Source organism: Rattus norvegicus, chromosome 8 (genome assembly GCF_021556685.1).
Source record: "Rattus norvegicus strain SHRSP/BbbUtx chromosome 8, alternate assembly SHRSP_T2T, whole genome shotgun sequence".
Taxonomy (NCBI): Eukaryota; Metazoa; Chordata; class Mammalia; order Rodentia; family Muridae; genus Rattus; species Rattus norvegicus.
Genome location: NC_141541.1, coordinates 67687408 through 67703116, shown reverse-complemented (window position 1 = coordinate 67703116; position 15709 = coordinate 67687408). Strand labels below are relative to the sequence as shown.

At 45.8% G+C, this 15709-nt stretch overlaps 1 protein-coding gene across 6 annotated transcripts in view; it reads right to left on the bottom strand.

The window, feature by feature from the left end:
• Celf6 (CUGBP, Elav-like family member 6) overlaps nucleotides 1–5746 on the bottom strand; it is a 30971-nt gene extending 25225 nt beyond the window's left edge. For 5 of the 6 annotated variants that reach the window (NM_001413529.2, XM_087561022.1, XM_087561024.1 and 2 more), the window contains 2 exon segments: nucleotides 1772–1854; nucleotides 5411–5746. In NM_001413529.2, coding sequence (NP_001400458.1) covers nucleotides 1772–1854; nucleotides 5411–5672 — 345 coding nt within the window. In that variant the 5' untranslated portion in view covers nucleotides 5673–5746. 6 annotated transcript variants of the gene reach the window in all.
• Between the last annotated feature and the right edge of the window lie 9963 nt (nucleotides 5747–15709).

The window sequence follows — 15709 nt, the reverse complement described above, 5'->3', positions numbered from 1 at the left end:
TCCCCTCCCAAAGCCCATCTTAATTTATTCAGGGCTTTCCAGGTAAAGTCCAAATCTTGCACTCCCCCACCCCTTCAACTGTAGCCCTCCATAGGACTCTGCCCCCGTCTGGCCCAGGCTCTCTTGGATCCTCCCCTGTGGGCCCGCTTCATACCCGCTGTTCCTTCCAGCTCTGAATTTTTACCACCCCGTTTCCTGCACGGGTGTTCCAGCTTGTCTCGTTGCCTGAGCTCGCAGCAGGAGTCGTTTGCTCCCACGGTTAGATGAATGATGCTTTCTACAATGGCTCCTACTAGCGCTACCCCTTCACTTACTGCTGCTACTACCACCCGCCAGCCCATACTGCGGGCTAACTTTCTGCTACGTATTTCACACGCCTAAGCTCGTCCCCATGAACTCAGTCTTGTAGATGAAGAAACTCAGGCGTTTTATCTTATTTTCTGAGACAGGGTCTCAACTTGGAACTCGGTATGTAGACCAGGTTGGACTCAGAGTTACAGAGCTCTGCCTGCTTCTGCCTCCGAAGTGCTGGCTGGTATTAAAGGTGTGCGCAGCAAAGCTCAGGTTTTAGACTTGCCCAGGGACACAGAGTCAATGAGTTCCTGTAAAGCTCCAACTCATAAAACAAAGCCAAAAAGGGTACCTGCTTCTTCCTCTAATTGATCTTATTCTTGACATCTGGGACCATCTACAGAAAATCAAGTCCTTCGTCGGGGTCTTAAGGCAGCAGTCATAGTTACTGGGACTTTCCTTACTGCAGCCTGATGAGCTAAGTTCTCAGTACAGCCCACTCCCTACAGAGGAGAAAACTGAAGCTTGAATTGAAGGAATTGCAGAAGAGACATAGGTGATCGCTAAGTCTGAAAAGCTAAAGCCAAGTATCTTTAATTATCATGTTATGATGCCTTCCTATTAGAATCCCATTAAACCCTCCCTTCCCCAGATATACATCTGCAGTTTATTTGAACACATCTTAGGGTCCATTTGGTGTCTTTGTGTCTTTATTCTATCCTGGTCTCTTTCTAGACTGATGAATTTCTTAAGTCTAAAATGAACATTGTCCCAGACTTTGCCTACCCATGACAGTTGAATGTCTCTTTTCTAGACCAACGCTTCTCGGATAGGAGAAAATGAGGCCGGGAACCATGGTTCTCTCTTGGCAACCCATTCTCCATCCTAATTGGCACCACCACATGGATGGTAGGCTCCGACTTTCCTTTGCTTGTGACCATCCATTAATTGAGACCAGACCATAAAATTCTGAGTGCCTATAAAATCGAGATGTCTCCTTTAATTTTAGTTATGTTTTATCATATGGAGTGAAGACAATTTTGATAAGTCAGGGTACCCCAAAAGGATTACAAGAAAAAGACCACAGGAAAGTCCCATCCAGGAGCACAAGATTGGAGAACACATGCAACTACATACATGCTCACAGGAGTGACAACAATACCTGAAACCACGACTTTAGTCAAAGTGGAAAAATTCTAACCCAACCCACAATGTTGATGTCTCTTGTTAAAAGATAGGTTGAAATCTATCTTGAGACTCCCCTCCCCCCATTTTTGAGCCAGAAGACTGAGTATAATACAAGACTTGACTTGTTCAAGGAACACACATACATAAACCCTTTCCTCGGTAGATAACCTTGTTTCTAGCTGCTGGTGCCAACTCCCCGTATGGTGATTTGACATGTTTGTAGAGCAGTAGAGCATTGCCTCAAGCTTGAGGTAATTTTCACCCATCCCACCCCCAACCTTGGTTGACTTACCCCTGGCAGGGTCTTCTGCTCGTGCAGGGCACTCTGGGCTTTGAGAGCAGAGTCTCGGGCGCAGTAGGTGAGGAAGGCACAGCCTGAGGAGGAAGAGCTTGGCTCAGGGACTTTTCTGAAACCCCCTAAACATTCTTTTTTTTTTTAAGATCCAAGTAAGTTAACAAACTTGGGGTCACTATCCTATAAACATGAATACTGCCCTGGGAAGTGTTCTGTGATGGAAAGCCTTCACATACCCCGGGACCTATGTCCCAAGCTCTGGCTCCCTCTCATTTTCTCCTGGCCTTCTGTCCAAGAAATTATCTGTACATCCAGCCATGGGCTCATTCAGTCCCAGAGCACAGCTCCGCTCCCCACTCCCTCCATAAGTCCTGTCAGGGTTAAACTTCCCTCAGTGACTTTGCTCTTTTATACAATGCAGTACCCTGCCCCTCTCCAACACCCATCTATTTTAGACATAGTCTCCAAGGATCAGCCTCAATTCCTTCCCAGTCCAGTTCCAAGTGGCAGAAAAAAAGTGTGTGTGTGTGTGGGGGGGGGGTGAAAGGTTGAAGGCCAACTACTTCCTGATACTTCCTTTCCTAAGCTTGGAGCTGAGTGAGGCTTGGTTCAGGTTTAAGGGCTTTTTGTAAGTAGGAAATTCCAGAAACTCCATAATCCTATTCAAGACCTTGGTCTTTCATGACAGGGCCTCTTAAAGGGTTATTTGCAACTCAGCCTGGACTCCTGCAGGGTTTACTATCCCACTGTGTCAGCTTCAAAGACTGTAGTCTTCTAGAAAACAAGCATCTCTTTTTTCCAATATTCACTGAGAATACACTCATCCTAAAGATATCCAATACTTACTTATGGTTGGGCCTTATGATGGGTTAGAGATGGAGAGGTCTTGGAGATTAGATGTCGTGAGGAGCACCTGAGTCTGTCTCCAAGGAGACCCTGAGGATGGGGATATAACTCAGTGGTAGAGTTCTTACCTAGCATGCATGAGGTTCAAATAATGGTGATGATAAAACAGAAGACATGAGTTCTCAAGAACAGGAACCGTGAGTCCTTTAGAACCAGGTGAGGAGTGTGGCTGTTTCGTTTGGGAGGAATGAAAATTGAGCCAAAAATGTGGTGTGTTGGAGAAACAGATAGGAGAAGGCTAGTATAGGAGATGTTTTGAAAGTATGAGCAGAGTGGCTAGTGAGGAATGCTGGAGTTGGGTTACAGGTAGCCTTAAAGACTTCAAATAAATTTTGTCCTCTTTCCTAAGAGCAATGGAGAAGTCACTAGAGGGTGTTCACTAGGGATGCGACATGATAAGATCTGTATTTTCAAAACGGACCTCTTGAGTAGAGGAAGGAGAAGGAGCAAAGGAAGGGCACGTGCATGTGGGAAGCCATTCCGAGCTGGTGCAGCTTTCCACTTAGAGAGCAGTCTAGGAAAGCGAGTGGGGAGTGTTTTATTATTTTTTCAGTGGCATCTTCTATAGAGCTGCCTCCTAAAGATGGATGGATTGCCTACTGTTTATTGAGAATTCCTAGACAGAATCTTGTCCTATCAATAAGGCAACTGAAGCCAGACATTGTGTCAGTCACAGTTTTGGGATCTTTGAACTCCCAGGCTAGAGTTGTTTTCAAAGCACTGTGGCAGTCTCCCTCAGGACTCAGCTTTCAGAATGAGAATGAGTCATTCTGGCATTCAGACATCGTGTTTGCTGGGAAGAGTGGGGATCCTGACTTAGAGACCCTCCAAGTTGCTCCATATCTCACAAGGCAACATCCACTCTGGAGAGGTGTAAAGTGTTTGAAGGACTAAATCACTGAACCCTGAGTTTCACATACATTACTGTTCTGCCACTAAACCATAACATGTCCTCAGACTGGAAGGGAGCTTTCTAAAAGACTTAGGAGTCCAGGTGCTATAGAACCCATGGAGATTGCTTGGGTTAGAGGGTAGAAGGCTGGAAGGATGGACATACACAGAAAGTGTGGCTGCCTGGGCAGATGAGTAGGGGATGAACAGGAGGGATTAGCACTAACTGGGAAAGGAAACCGGGTGACGGAATAGTTCAGGCACCCAGTATTTGAGTGAGGATTGCTGCGATTCCACACACCTGCTTTAGTCTACAGATCACCTACAAAGACGAGGTTTATGTTTGCTCACTGAACTCACTGTCTAGAAAAAATGCCACAAGTGACTAGGCAGGAAGACAGCCCAGGGGGTTGGGCTGCATTATAGGAAGTCTGGATGATGTGGCCTTGTCTTTATGGGACTTTAACGTAACCACACCCCAAAAGGTGGAAGATGTACCCCTACTCGAATGGCTTAGCTCTTTCACAGGCATTTTCTCAAAGCCCTCTACTTTAGTATTCCAAGGAATGCCCTGGGATCTCCCAGCTAGAAAAAGATATCAGTCTGGCGCTAGCTCACAGGCCTTCAGAATGAACCTGCCCTCCAAGACCTGTTATTTCTCTCTTAGGAAGATTATGGAGGATGGTTGGTAACCCTTCCCCCACAAAAATCCCGAAACCACATTATTTCCCAGTAGGGAAATAAAGATGTGTCTCCTCAAATTATTATTATATGGCTCTGGCTCTTATTCCAGCTCGGCCTGGACAGACTTTCTGCATGTAAACAAGTCTCCTCCCTTCTCTACAGGAAGAAAGGGGTGTGGCTGGACAGGACCATGGTGCCTCTGTCTTCCTAGGAAGGGCAATGAGAAGAGTCTCCATCCCCTTCTTCCTCATTTAGATCGACCCACCCTGAGAGTGCTCTGGTCTGGGACTGGCTGGCAAAGAAAGGAAAACAGGAGGCCATCAAGAGGATTGAGAGGAAGCGGAGATACACAGGAGTGGGGATTGTAAGGGGAAAAAGTATATTCACGCAGGGGAAACCCAAAGATGAAGGGTATACAGCAGGTGGATGTTCCCAGCTGAGGTTGGGATTCTGGATTCAAATCAGAAGCAGTAAAAAGCACTGGGTTCTGGGAAAATGTATAGAATATTGGGTTATTGTCAAATGTGAGAAGGCATTTATCTCTGAGAGCCTCCTGGGGGTGGAGTGAACTGGACTGTATAGATTAGGTCTGAATTCTGAAGAGGAGAATTTGGGTATGGGGTATTTAAGGCTGTCAGATTCAAAAGTCAAATGGGAGCCCTAGGGGTTGGTTTGCGGTTGGAGGCCAGAAGGAGGAGTGCAAATCCAAGATGTGTGAGCGATGAGGCCTGAGTAAGGTGGAGAGAGAGAGAGAGAGAGAGAGAGAGAGAGAGAGAGAGAGAGAGAGATCCATGGGTCCAGGGGTCAGGAGACCAGGTACTTCAGAGCTGGAAGGTAGAATAAGTTTCCAAATTCCAGGGTTTGGGGTGTCTGATGGCTGGGATGTGAGAAGTGACAAGGGATTTAGAGGTTAGAGTGATGGACGTGTTAGGGAACCAGAGTGAAGCTCAGAAGGATGCTACAGAGAAAATTCTGGTTCTGGGGCTCTGTGGCCTGGGGAGGGATCAGAACTGAGGTGGGGCAGGTCCTGAACTGGACTCAAGCTGTTTCTAGGTAGGGCTGGGGTTGGGCCTGCGTTTGGGGCCGGAGTTGGGTTGGGCTGCGTTCTAATTGGATTGGGGCTGGGCTGGGCTGGGCTGGGCTGACCCCGCGCACCTTTGTGGAGGCCGGTGAGCCGGTCCTTCAGTACCGTCAGCTCGTAGATGCGGCCGAACTCCTCGAACAGCGGCTTGAGGTCCTGCTCGTCCAAGCCCCGCGGGATCTGCCCCACGAAGAGCTTGATGGCGTCGTGGTCCTTCATGGGCACAGCGGGACCTGGGTTCAGCCCGCTCATGCCGACGCCGCTGTCCGCGGTGCTGAAAGCCAAGCGCGGGCCGGGGCCGGCGGGCGGCGCAGACCCTCCTGGCGCCGCGGCCATGTCCCCGCCCCGTCCGCCCTCCCGAGCGTCCCGCCTGTCCCGCCGTCCCTTCCCTGGACTGCTGGCGAGGGCCTGGGGGAGGGGGCGGGGCCCGCCTGCGAGGACGGGGGGCTGCCCAGGGGGCGGGGCCCAGACGAGAGCGAGGGGCGGGGCTGAAATGGGCGTGGTCTAGGGCGGGGCGCCGGGGTCCGGCTGGAGTCCCCCTCAGAGCTCTCCTGGCTCCCGCCCTAGCGCGCCAAGCACAGCCCCGAGCCCCAGCCCCCGAGCTTAGTGACGTCAGACAGCTAGCAGGGCGAGTCTACGCAAGTGATTTGCATAATGAGATAGCAGTGGCCAATCAGAGAGGGAGTTGGTTGAGCTGGGGCGGGGGGGGGGCGAGAGGGGCGTCTGGGCTCAAGCGCTCCAGCTCTCCATGGCAACCGGACCCTCAGCTGCCCTGTGTGTGGAGGGTGTGCGGGCGTGGCAGTGGATGGGAAGTAGCTTCGTCATGCGTGGCGCTGTCTGCTGGAGTCGGAGACGATCCCTTCCTGCACACCTTCAGCAGCTGGACCGTTTTCTGTAGGGCAGATAAGGTTTCTACCTCTCTACCCCTACTACCGAAGCCATCCTGCCAGGATCATCGCACTCCTCTACTGAATCTTCAACCTCTCCTTGCTCCTGAGCCTCAGACACTTCGTCTCTTGTATTCTAAAATAAGCCCCAAGCACTGATTCCTTCCTCAGGAAAGCGAGAGAACTTATATTATCATATTTACTCACAGCTCGTGTCTGGCTCCTCCCTATTCTGTGACTCAGGAGTGTTATCTTCTTTTCCTGAAAAGGATGCCGTGGATCAAAGAAGTTAGGGCGTAAGGCGCCCCTAGCATTTGCAGAGTTGAGGGCAAAAGAAGAAACGGAAATTGATACTTCGTGTGTGTTAATATCTTAAAAGCTATCGGACGAATCACAGTGTTAAAGTGTTTACCTCCCCATACCCCCTTTCACAAGCGCACATTCATAAAGATGAAGGATTGGCGAGATGGCCAAGCATGTAAAGGCTTTTAATAAACAAGCTTGATGACTTGTGTTGGATACCCAGAACCCACATGGAAAAGCCAGGAGCAGAGCTTCGCATCTGAAATACTAGACCTGTGCAACAAAGGAGGAAAAAAAGGAGTCACGAGGGCCAGCTAGCAGAGGGACAGAAACAAGAGGAACCCTCCCAACATGGAATGGAAGAGTCCACTCCTGATCTCAACAAGCACGCCATGACCCATGTTTCTGCCCACACACATACACATATACACATCACACATACACACGCATACCACACACATCACATACACATCACATACTCACCACACACAAATTACACACATCATACACACACAGACATCACACACCCCACACACACCACAGACACAGAGACACAGTAAATTTATAAACATTTGTATTATGTGTATGAATTTTGCCTGCCTGCGTGTGTGTGTGTGTGTGTGTGTGCGCGCGTGCGTGCGTGCCTGTGTGTGCGTGTGTGCGTGCGTGCCTGTGTGTGTGTGTGTGTGTGTGTGTGTGTGTGTGTGTGTGTGTGTATGTCTCCCTGTGAGTACTGGGAATCAAACCCAAGTCTTTTGCTGCTCTGAACTGCTGGGTCATATCTCTAACTCCATGTTTTTGAGACATGGTCTCATGTCATTCAGGTTGGCCAATAACTCATTATGAGTTGAATGGGACCTTGAACTCCTGCTCTTTCTGCTTCTACTCCAAGTTCTGAGGTCACAGGAATGGACTCTCATGGTCATTTATGCATCCCATATTTAGTCGTTCCTTTGGGGGAACATCTACTTTTCAAAGTGTGTTTTCTTATTGGTGGAACAGCTTTTTTTTTTTTTTTCCTGTTTCTTTTCTTTGACAGGTTCTTGTTACATAGCCCAGGCTATCCTCAAAGTCAGGGTTCTTTCCTGCTACAGTGCTAGGAGTGTGCAGGTGTGTACTCTGCCCAGCAGGTCTGAACCGATCCTTGCTAGGCAAGTAAGTACTCTTCCATTGAGGTCTACCTCCAGGCATCACAGTTACTTTTAAAGCAGGTAACTAGGAGCTGGAGAGATGGCTCAGTGGTTAAGAGTAGTGACTGCTCTTCCAGAGGTCCTGAGTTCAATTCCCAGCAACCACATGGTGGCTCACAACCATTTGTCATAGGATTGGACACCCTCTTCTGGTGTGTATGAAGACAGCTACAGTGTATACATTAAAATAAATAAACCTTTAAAAAATAAATAAAGCAGGTAACTTTAAAAGTGGGCATAATTGGGTCTTTCAAATTTAAAAATGGTTTATTTATTCTGTGACAAATTTAAAATACCTTCAAAGCTCCACTTTGTTATCTTTTGCTACCCTGTTACTGTGGACAATCCTCTTTGTTACCATGTGATACCTTGTTACCTACTCTGTCCCCCAGTGTCCATAAACTGCAGAGTCAGCTTGCCAATGCTCATTGTGCTACTTTGCTTTCTGTTGCCACGATGAGCACCACGATCACAGATAACCTCTGAAGAAAAAGGTTTATTTCAACATATAACTCCAGGTCACAAGCCGTCCATCACTGAAGGAAGTCAGAGCAGGAACTGGGGAGAATGGCATTTACTGGCTTGCTCCTGCTGCTTGCTCAAAAGCCTGTTTTGCAGCCCAAGCCCACCTGCCTAGGGATGCTGCCACCTACAGTGGGCTGGACCCTCCCACTTGACAAACATGGCCACAGAACAATCTAATGGAAGAAATGAAGTTGGAGTTTCCACTTTCCAGGTGACTCTAGTCTGTGTTAAAATAACAATCACTAAACCCATAAAAAAAGCTTTCTGGAACTTTGATTTGATTTGCACTGATGTAGATCATATTGGGAGAGAAAAAATGATACAAAAAAACTGGTGTATTGATAAAGGCACTTGCCACCAAGCATAAGGGCCTAAATTTACTCCCACATGGTAGTGTGAGAGAACCAGCTACCACAAGTTGCCCTCTGACCTCCACTCATTTGTACTATGGCATGTACACACACACACACACACACACACACACACACACACACAAATTGTTTAAAATGTTTTTGTAATGATATTGAATCTTCCTTCACAAGAGAAATCACCACCTATTTGCCTCCTTTTTCATTTCTTCATTCGAGAGTGGCGGGTATATTTTTTTCTCTCTTAAACATGCCACACTATTTTTGTCCTTGTTTCTCAGTAGGTGGATGGGATGTTTCTGCTGGTTGTCTCCTGACCCCAACTCTCTGTCTTTCGTTTTCTGCAGTTTAAATATGATATGCTTAGATGAGGGTTGTTTCTAGTGTTTATGCCGTTGGGCCCCCATGGAGACTCCTGGATCTTTGATTTGTTGTCTGTCACTAATTTTGGGGAAATTCTTTGTCATTATTCCATCATTAATATTCTCTTTATGTGCCTGGGTACTTCTGATTATATGGTAGGCATTGTGTTGAGAAATATTTTTAGAAATAATTGTACATTGGGGAGGGTAGTATTTTCTTCCTCCAGAAGGAACTTATATTTGTTCTTGAAGGCACCCAGAATCTCGATCAGCTTGAGATAAATTAATTTTAGTGATTAGGAATGGTTCAAAGCTGAGCTGTGGCCTCCAGCGCAATTGATCTCTTCCCAACTCACTCTTCTGTTGGGACTTCTGAGTGAAGAGTTTTTTAGGGTCCATTCGTTTGTGTGAGTGTGTTTGTGTTTTTGTGTGTGTGTGTGTGTGTGTGTGTGTGTTGTACAATCATGTGTGTGTACACCCCTGAGTGTTCATGCAGAGGCCAAGAGAAGATATCATGGGACCTGCTTGCTCCTTAATCCCTTGAGACAGGTCTCTCATTGATTCTGGATGTATAGTGGGAGCAAGCAAGTCCAGTGATTCCCTTGTCTCTGAATCCCCCCTAGTCCTAGGATTATAACCATGTGTACAGCCATAATTAGCCTTTAAAGACAAACACATGAGGATGCTGGGGGGTGAAACCTGGGTCCTCATGTTTGTACAGCAAGCACTTCTAGCCACTGAGTTATCTCTCCAGCTCCAGAGAACTTTTTGTAATCCTTAGAGCACAGCTTTGAATTCCCATCCCAATGACATTATCCAAAGTGTTTTCCAGAAAACACTTAATCCAGCATTGGCAGTTGTGCCCATGGTGGAACATTGTCTCAAATAAATAAACTTGAATCGCAGTCTTTCTCAGATCTCATCTCATCCATGACTTACAGTGTTTGATCTCTCTAGTGTTTCCAAGCCTTTCTTATCATCTCCAGGGGGCAAACCTGTTCCCAGTTACCCACTCTAGCATCAGGACAAATAATAGGCTTCAGGAGGGGTTGTTTGGTTTTGGTTTGATTTGTTTTGGTTTGGTTTGGGGGAGGTGGTTTCTCTGTGTAGTCCTGGCCTGGCCTGGAACTCACTCTGCAGACCAAACTGGTCTCTAACTCAGAGATCCACCTGTCTCTTCCCACGGGCTGGGATTAAAAGCGTGCTCCATGGTATGGAATTTTTAAATTCTCCTCTTACTTCAGTGAAGATGTAATTGCAACCTTGTTGTTTTTAAATTCATAGTTTTGGTCTGTGTTATTTTCACAGGAGAACTAGCAAGATTCTAAGTTGGTTTTCTACCACATTCTATAGGAATCCAAGAGTTAGGAGTCCTCATGCTAATTTTCAGTCTAATCTCTATCCCAGTGTCTGTATATGAATAAAGTCTTTACTGGGTCTCATATCCTATTTGGTGAGTTTGTTTATCCCTGATCCAATAGCTCTATCATTAAAGGTGAGTATGTATGTGTATGTATGTATGTATGTATGTATGTATGTATGTATGTATGTATGTATGTATTTATAGTCAGGGTTTCACTGTGCAGCACTGGATGGTCTAGAACTTACTATGTAGATCAGACTGGACTCAATCCTACAGAGATCTGTCTGCTTCTTCCTCCCTCGTGCTAGGATTTTATAGAGGAATGGTTCTCAAGCTTTGATTTAATCAGGAATCTGTGTTTACTGATGCTGAAGGTCCTTGCCCCCAATTGATTTTTGATCTATTAATAAAGATGCCAGTGGCCAATGGCTGGGTGGAAAGAAAGAGGCGGGCTTCCAGGTTTCTACAGGGGAGGAAAGAGGAGAGAGTTGGAAGAAGAGATCCAGTTACTTGGGAGAGAGAGACAGAACAGGGAGCTCTAGGGGAGATCTTCCAAAATGCAGGCAGAAAAGGAAACCGGCCCATAGAAGGGCAGCTGGAAAGTGTCTTGGGCAGCAAGACCATTGAGTTTCACAGAAGATATCCAGCAACTATGTTGAGGGCAGATTTTAGAGTTGTTGAGCCAGGAGTAAAGGGAACTAGGCAACTACATTGAGGGCTGATTTACAGGCGTTGAGCTAGGAGTAAAGGGAAGGGCACACTAGCTGCAGAGGGCTTAGGAGAGCCTAGCCCTAGAACCAAAGGCAGCTTTAAAATGAGCTAATATGTGTGTGTCTTTCTTCTGCAGATGTGAGATAGCTCGTGGATGGGTATGCGCCTGCGACCAGCTAAGAGCACAAAGTAGGCAGCCGAAACTACCTGCTACAGGATTTAAGTGTGTGCCACCACGTCCAGCTCCCCATTTATTTTATTTATTTTGTAGCTTAGAATGGTCTCATATTCACTATGTTTCAAAGGCTGGCCTTGACCTCCTAATCCTCCTGCCTCCTTCTCCTAAGTGCTGGGATTATAGGCATGTATCATACCTGATTTTATAATGACTCTTGATACCTGGTATTGTCGTGGCAATATTCCACATAATATGTGTGTTGGCCTTTAAGAAGAGATAATGGACCAGGCAGTGGTGGTGCATGCCTTTAATCCCAGCAATAGGGAGGCAGACACGGGTGATCTTTGTGAGTTTGAAGCCAGCCCGGATTACAGATGGAGTTTTAGGACAATTAAGGCTACACATTGAGAAAAAGAAAAGGAGGAAAAAAGTAATGTGTATTGGGTTGGTCTTGGTGAATGCACTGGAGGGTCAGAGGCAAGAGGATCTCTGAAAGCTACTTTGCTCTTCAAAGGAAGTTCCAGAACATACAATTGATTTTCTCTTCTTGAAAAATAGTTTGTTACTCTTGGCTTTTTATTCTTTCAGTTACTTTAAAATCATTTCCAAGTTCAACAATTTAAAAATTGAGGTGTTAGCCTAGGATGGTGCCTCAGGTCTTTTATCCCAGTACTCAGGAGGCAGAGGCAGACAGATCTCTGAATTTGAGGCCAGCATAGTCTACAGATTTCCAGGACAGCCAAGATTACACAGAAAAACCCTGTCTTGAAAAACCAAAATAAATAGATATAAATAAAAAATAAATAAAAACTGAGGTCCTAGAAGTGCACCTCCATGGTAGGTTGATTGTTTAGCATGTGCAAGGCTCTAGTTTTTTTTTTTTTTTTATATGAGTACACTATAGCTGTCATCAGACACACCAGAAGAGGGCATCGGATCCCATTACAGTTGGTTGTGAGTCACCATGTGGTTTCTGGGAATTGAACTCGGGACCTCTGGAAGAGCAGTCAATGCTCTTAATCGCTGAAGGCTCTAGTTTTTAATCCCACTATTGCAAAAAATAAAATGGACTTCCCTGGGTTTGGTGGTACACACCTTTAATTTCAACACTTGAGAGACAGAGGCAGATGGATCTCTCTGAGTTAAAGGCCAGCCTGGCCTACACAGGGAGTTCCAGAACAGCTAGGGCTATATAGTAAGACCCTGTCTCAAAAAAAAAAAAAAAAAGAATTTCGTTTGGAATCACATTGACTCTATAGACCATTATTAAGCTCTTGCTATACTGAAACTTCTCATCCATGATTATGTCATATATCTATATATGGGTGTGATGGCTTGTATATGCTTGGCCCACGGAGTGGCATTATTAGAAGGTATGGCCCTGTTGGAGTAGGTGTGTCACTGTGAGTGTGGACTTTAAGAAGGATGCCTGGGGGTTGGGGATTTAGCTCAGTGGTAGAGCACTTGCCTAGCAAACGCAAGGTCCTGGGTTCGGTCCCCAGCTCCGGAGGAAAAAAAAAAAGGATGCCTGAAGCCAGTCTTCTGCTAGCAGCCTTCAGATGAAGATGTAGAATTCTCAGCTCCTCCTGCACCATGCCTGCCTGGATGCTGCTGTCCTCCCATCTTGATAACGGACTGAACCTCTGAACCTGTAAGCCAGCCCCAATTAAATGTTGTCCTTTATAAGAGTTGTCTTGATCATGGTGTCTGCTCACAGCCATAAAACCCTAAGACAATGGGTCTTCTTCTGTCTTTCCAAACATTTAATAACTTTTCCCATAAAGTTCTGCTCTGGGGAGTTTTTGTTTGTTTTGAGACAGGGTTCCATGTAGCCCAGGCTGACCTCAGACTCGTTTTATAGACAAGGATGGCTGAACTTCTGGGCCTCCTGCCGCTTTCACCTCCCAAGTGCTGAGACTACAGGTGTGTTCCTGCACTCTTGGCTGCTTTTATCTGCATGAGGTTTATTCTTAGGAACAGGTGATGCCTACTGCTGTCACATGACGTCCACTGATGTTTATCTAGACTTACATAACCAGACATTTACATTTATGGAACTGTTTGCACATGGTAAGGAAGTGTCATCTCTTTTGCTTCAGTCAGTCTCTTTCTTTGTAGATAATACAGGTAGAGCGATAGGAGATGGCACTTCAAGACATGGCTCCTTTAGAAGCAGAAAGCTGGACTTCCATGCTGAGTGATCTAGCAGTAAAATGAGTTTTAAGAACTAAAAGAAATTTAGAGTGGAGCGATGTCTTAGAGGGTGAGTTTTGTGTTAGGAAACTCACAACTTCCTGTAACTCCTTTTAGGGCATCTGATGCTCTCTTTCCCTCTCTCGGCTTCTGTGGGCACCTATATTCAAATACATAAACAACACACATGCATAATTACAACTTTTAAAACATATTTTTCTGGGGCTGGAGAGATGGCTCAGTGGTTAAGAGCACTGACTGCTTTTCCAGAGGTCCTGAGTTCAAATCCCAGCAACCACACAGTGGCTCACAACCATCTGTAATGGGATCTGATGCCCTCTTCTGATATGTCTGAAGACAGCTACAGTGTACTCATATAAGTAAATAAATAAATATAAACCTTCAAAAAATATTTTTTGGAAGCTTTGGGTCAAGTGTATCCACTAGGATGTGATTCTAAACGTGCCCAGCCTGAGCAGAGGTGGAACAGTGTAGACAGAAATAAATGGACTTAGAATTGTTGATGTAAAATGAGCACATATGAGTAAAAATTGGGATAGAAATCTTTGATTGATTGATTGATTGATTTTTTTTCTGTTTTTCAAGACAGGGGTTCTCGGTGTAATCATGGCTGTCCTGGAACTCGCTTTGTAGTTCAAGGCTGGCTTGGACTCCAAGATCTGCCTTTCTCTGCCTCCCAAGTGCTGGGATTAAAGGTGTGTGCCACCACTGCCCCAGCCTCCTGGATTTCAACTAGTGAAATTGTGTAATACTGAAGTGGTGAGCCGTGAGGAGGTGTGAGGGACAATCAAGGGATAGGCAATTCTGAGGGTACGTACATGTGGACATATATGTATGTCTTTGTGAAGAATCATACAAGTGACATCATATAGAAACACAAAGATACTTATGAGAAAAAGTCAGGCACTGGAGTTTGTCTACACATGGATAATATTCTGTGGAGGAACAAAAAGACTGGGTCTGTAACTCCGCAGCAGAGCACTGCTCAGCCTAAGAAGAGCACCGGATTCAATTCATGCCTGCAACTCCAGTGCTCATGGGCTAAGTCAGGAGGACTGTGACGACCTCAAGATTCACCTGGGTTCCATAGTGAGTTCCAAGGAAGGGAAATGGCGAACCAGCCTGCCTCCGTCTTAGGCTGAAAAGCCACCTTATAGTGAGAACAAACTAGGTTCATTCTTGTTTATGATTAAACCTCTCTTTTTCAAGGGTTGGGTTATGCCCCATCTGTAACCTTAGCTATTCCAGGAATGGCAATGATGTGTTTGTTTCAAAACGTTATTTATAACCATCTTGCAACCCTTTGTTTCAAACGGTTATAAGACCACCTACTGACTACCTATTAGAACTATGACTACCCTGCTCCTCCACCTTGCAGCCACGCCTTTGTTTCAAGAGGTCATTAGGACTTATTAGTCCTGCTCCTATAACCCTGCCTGTTTCCTCTCATTTGGAAACCCCTACCCCTAAGCTACAAAAGCCTTGTCTTCCTCATATTCAATGCTGACCTCTTGAACATGGCCTTAAGGGAAAGCAGCTTGTTTTAATTAATTAATTAATCAATCAATTAATTGCTTTAATTAATTTGACCACGATGATTTGGCTTTGTGATTGTTCTCCTCCCATCTTTGGTATTAATAAAAAGAAAGAAAGAGGGAGGAAAGAGAGGAGGGAGGGATAAAAGGAGGACAGGAATCTCTCAGCTTCAGCACCATTGGGTGAGCATTGTTAAAAGAGTGCTGGAGGGTGGCCGGAAAGAATCTCACAGAATCCTGGCAAGGAAGATTTTCGAGAGGAATAAGTAAAAAGATTCAAAATACAAAATCAGGTCACAAGATACACTGCTTATTATTGAAATGTGTCCTGGCTTTAACATGCAGCTTGTCCCGGCTTTCCTTAGAAAGGCTCTGGATAGGACTATAAAACCAAACTGCGGTGTCCTGGGCAGGACGGGAAGGGAAAAGTGCAAACAAGTCAGTGCCAGTGAGAAACCCCATGCTGGGAGGCTTTAGCCATTAGAGAAAGATGGGGTGCATGCCATGGCAGAGGGAAGCTAGGGCTTAGCTTGGTAAAATGCTGTACACTCCACTCCCTAGTGTTGCACAGACTGAGCATGGTGGTTCACAACTGGGATCCCAGCATACAGGACATAGAGGACCAGAGGTTCAAAGGGATCCTCTGCTATCTAGTGAACTTGAGAGCAGTCTGGGATACACGAGGCCCTGTCATGAATAAAAATAAAACTTGACTCGTCAAGACGTAGCAGAGTAGC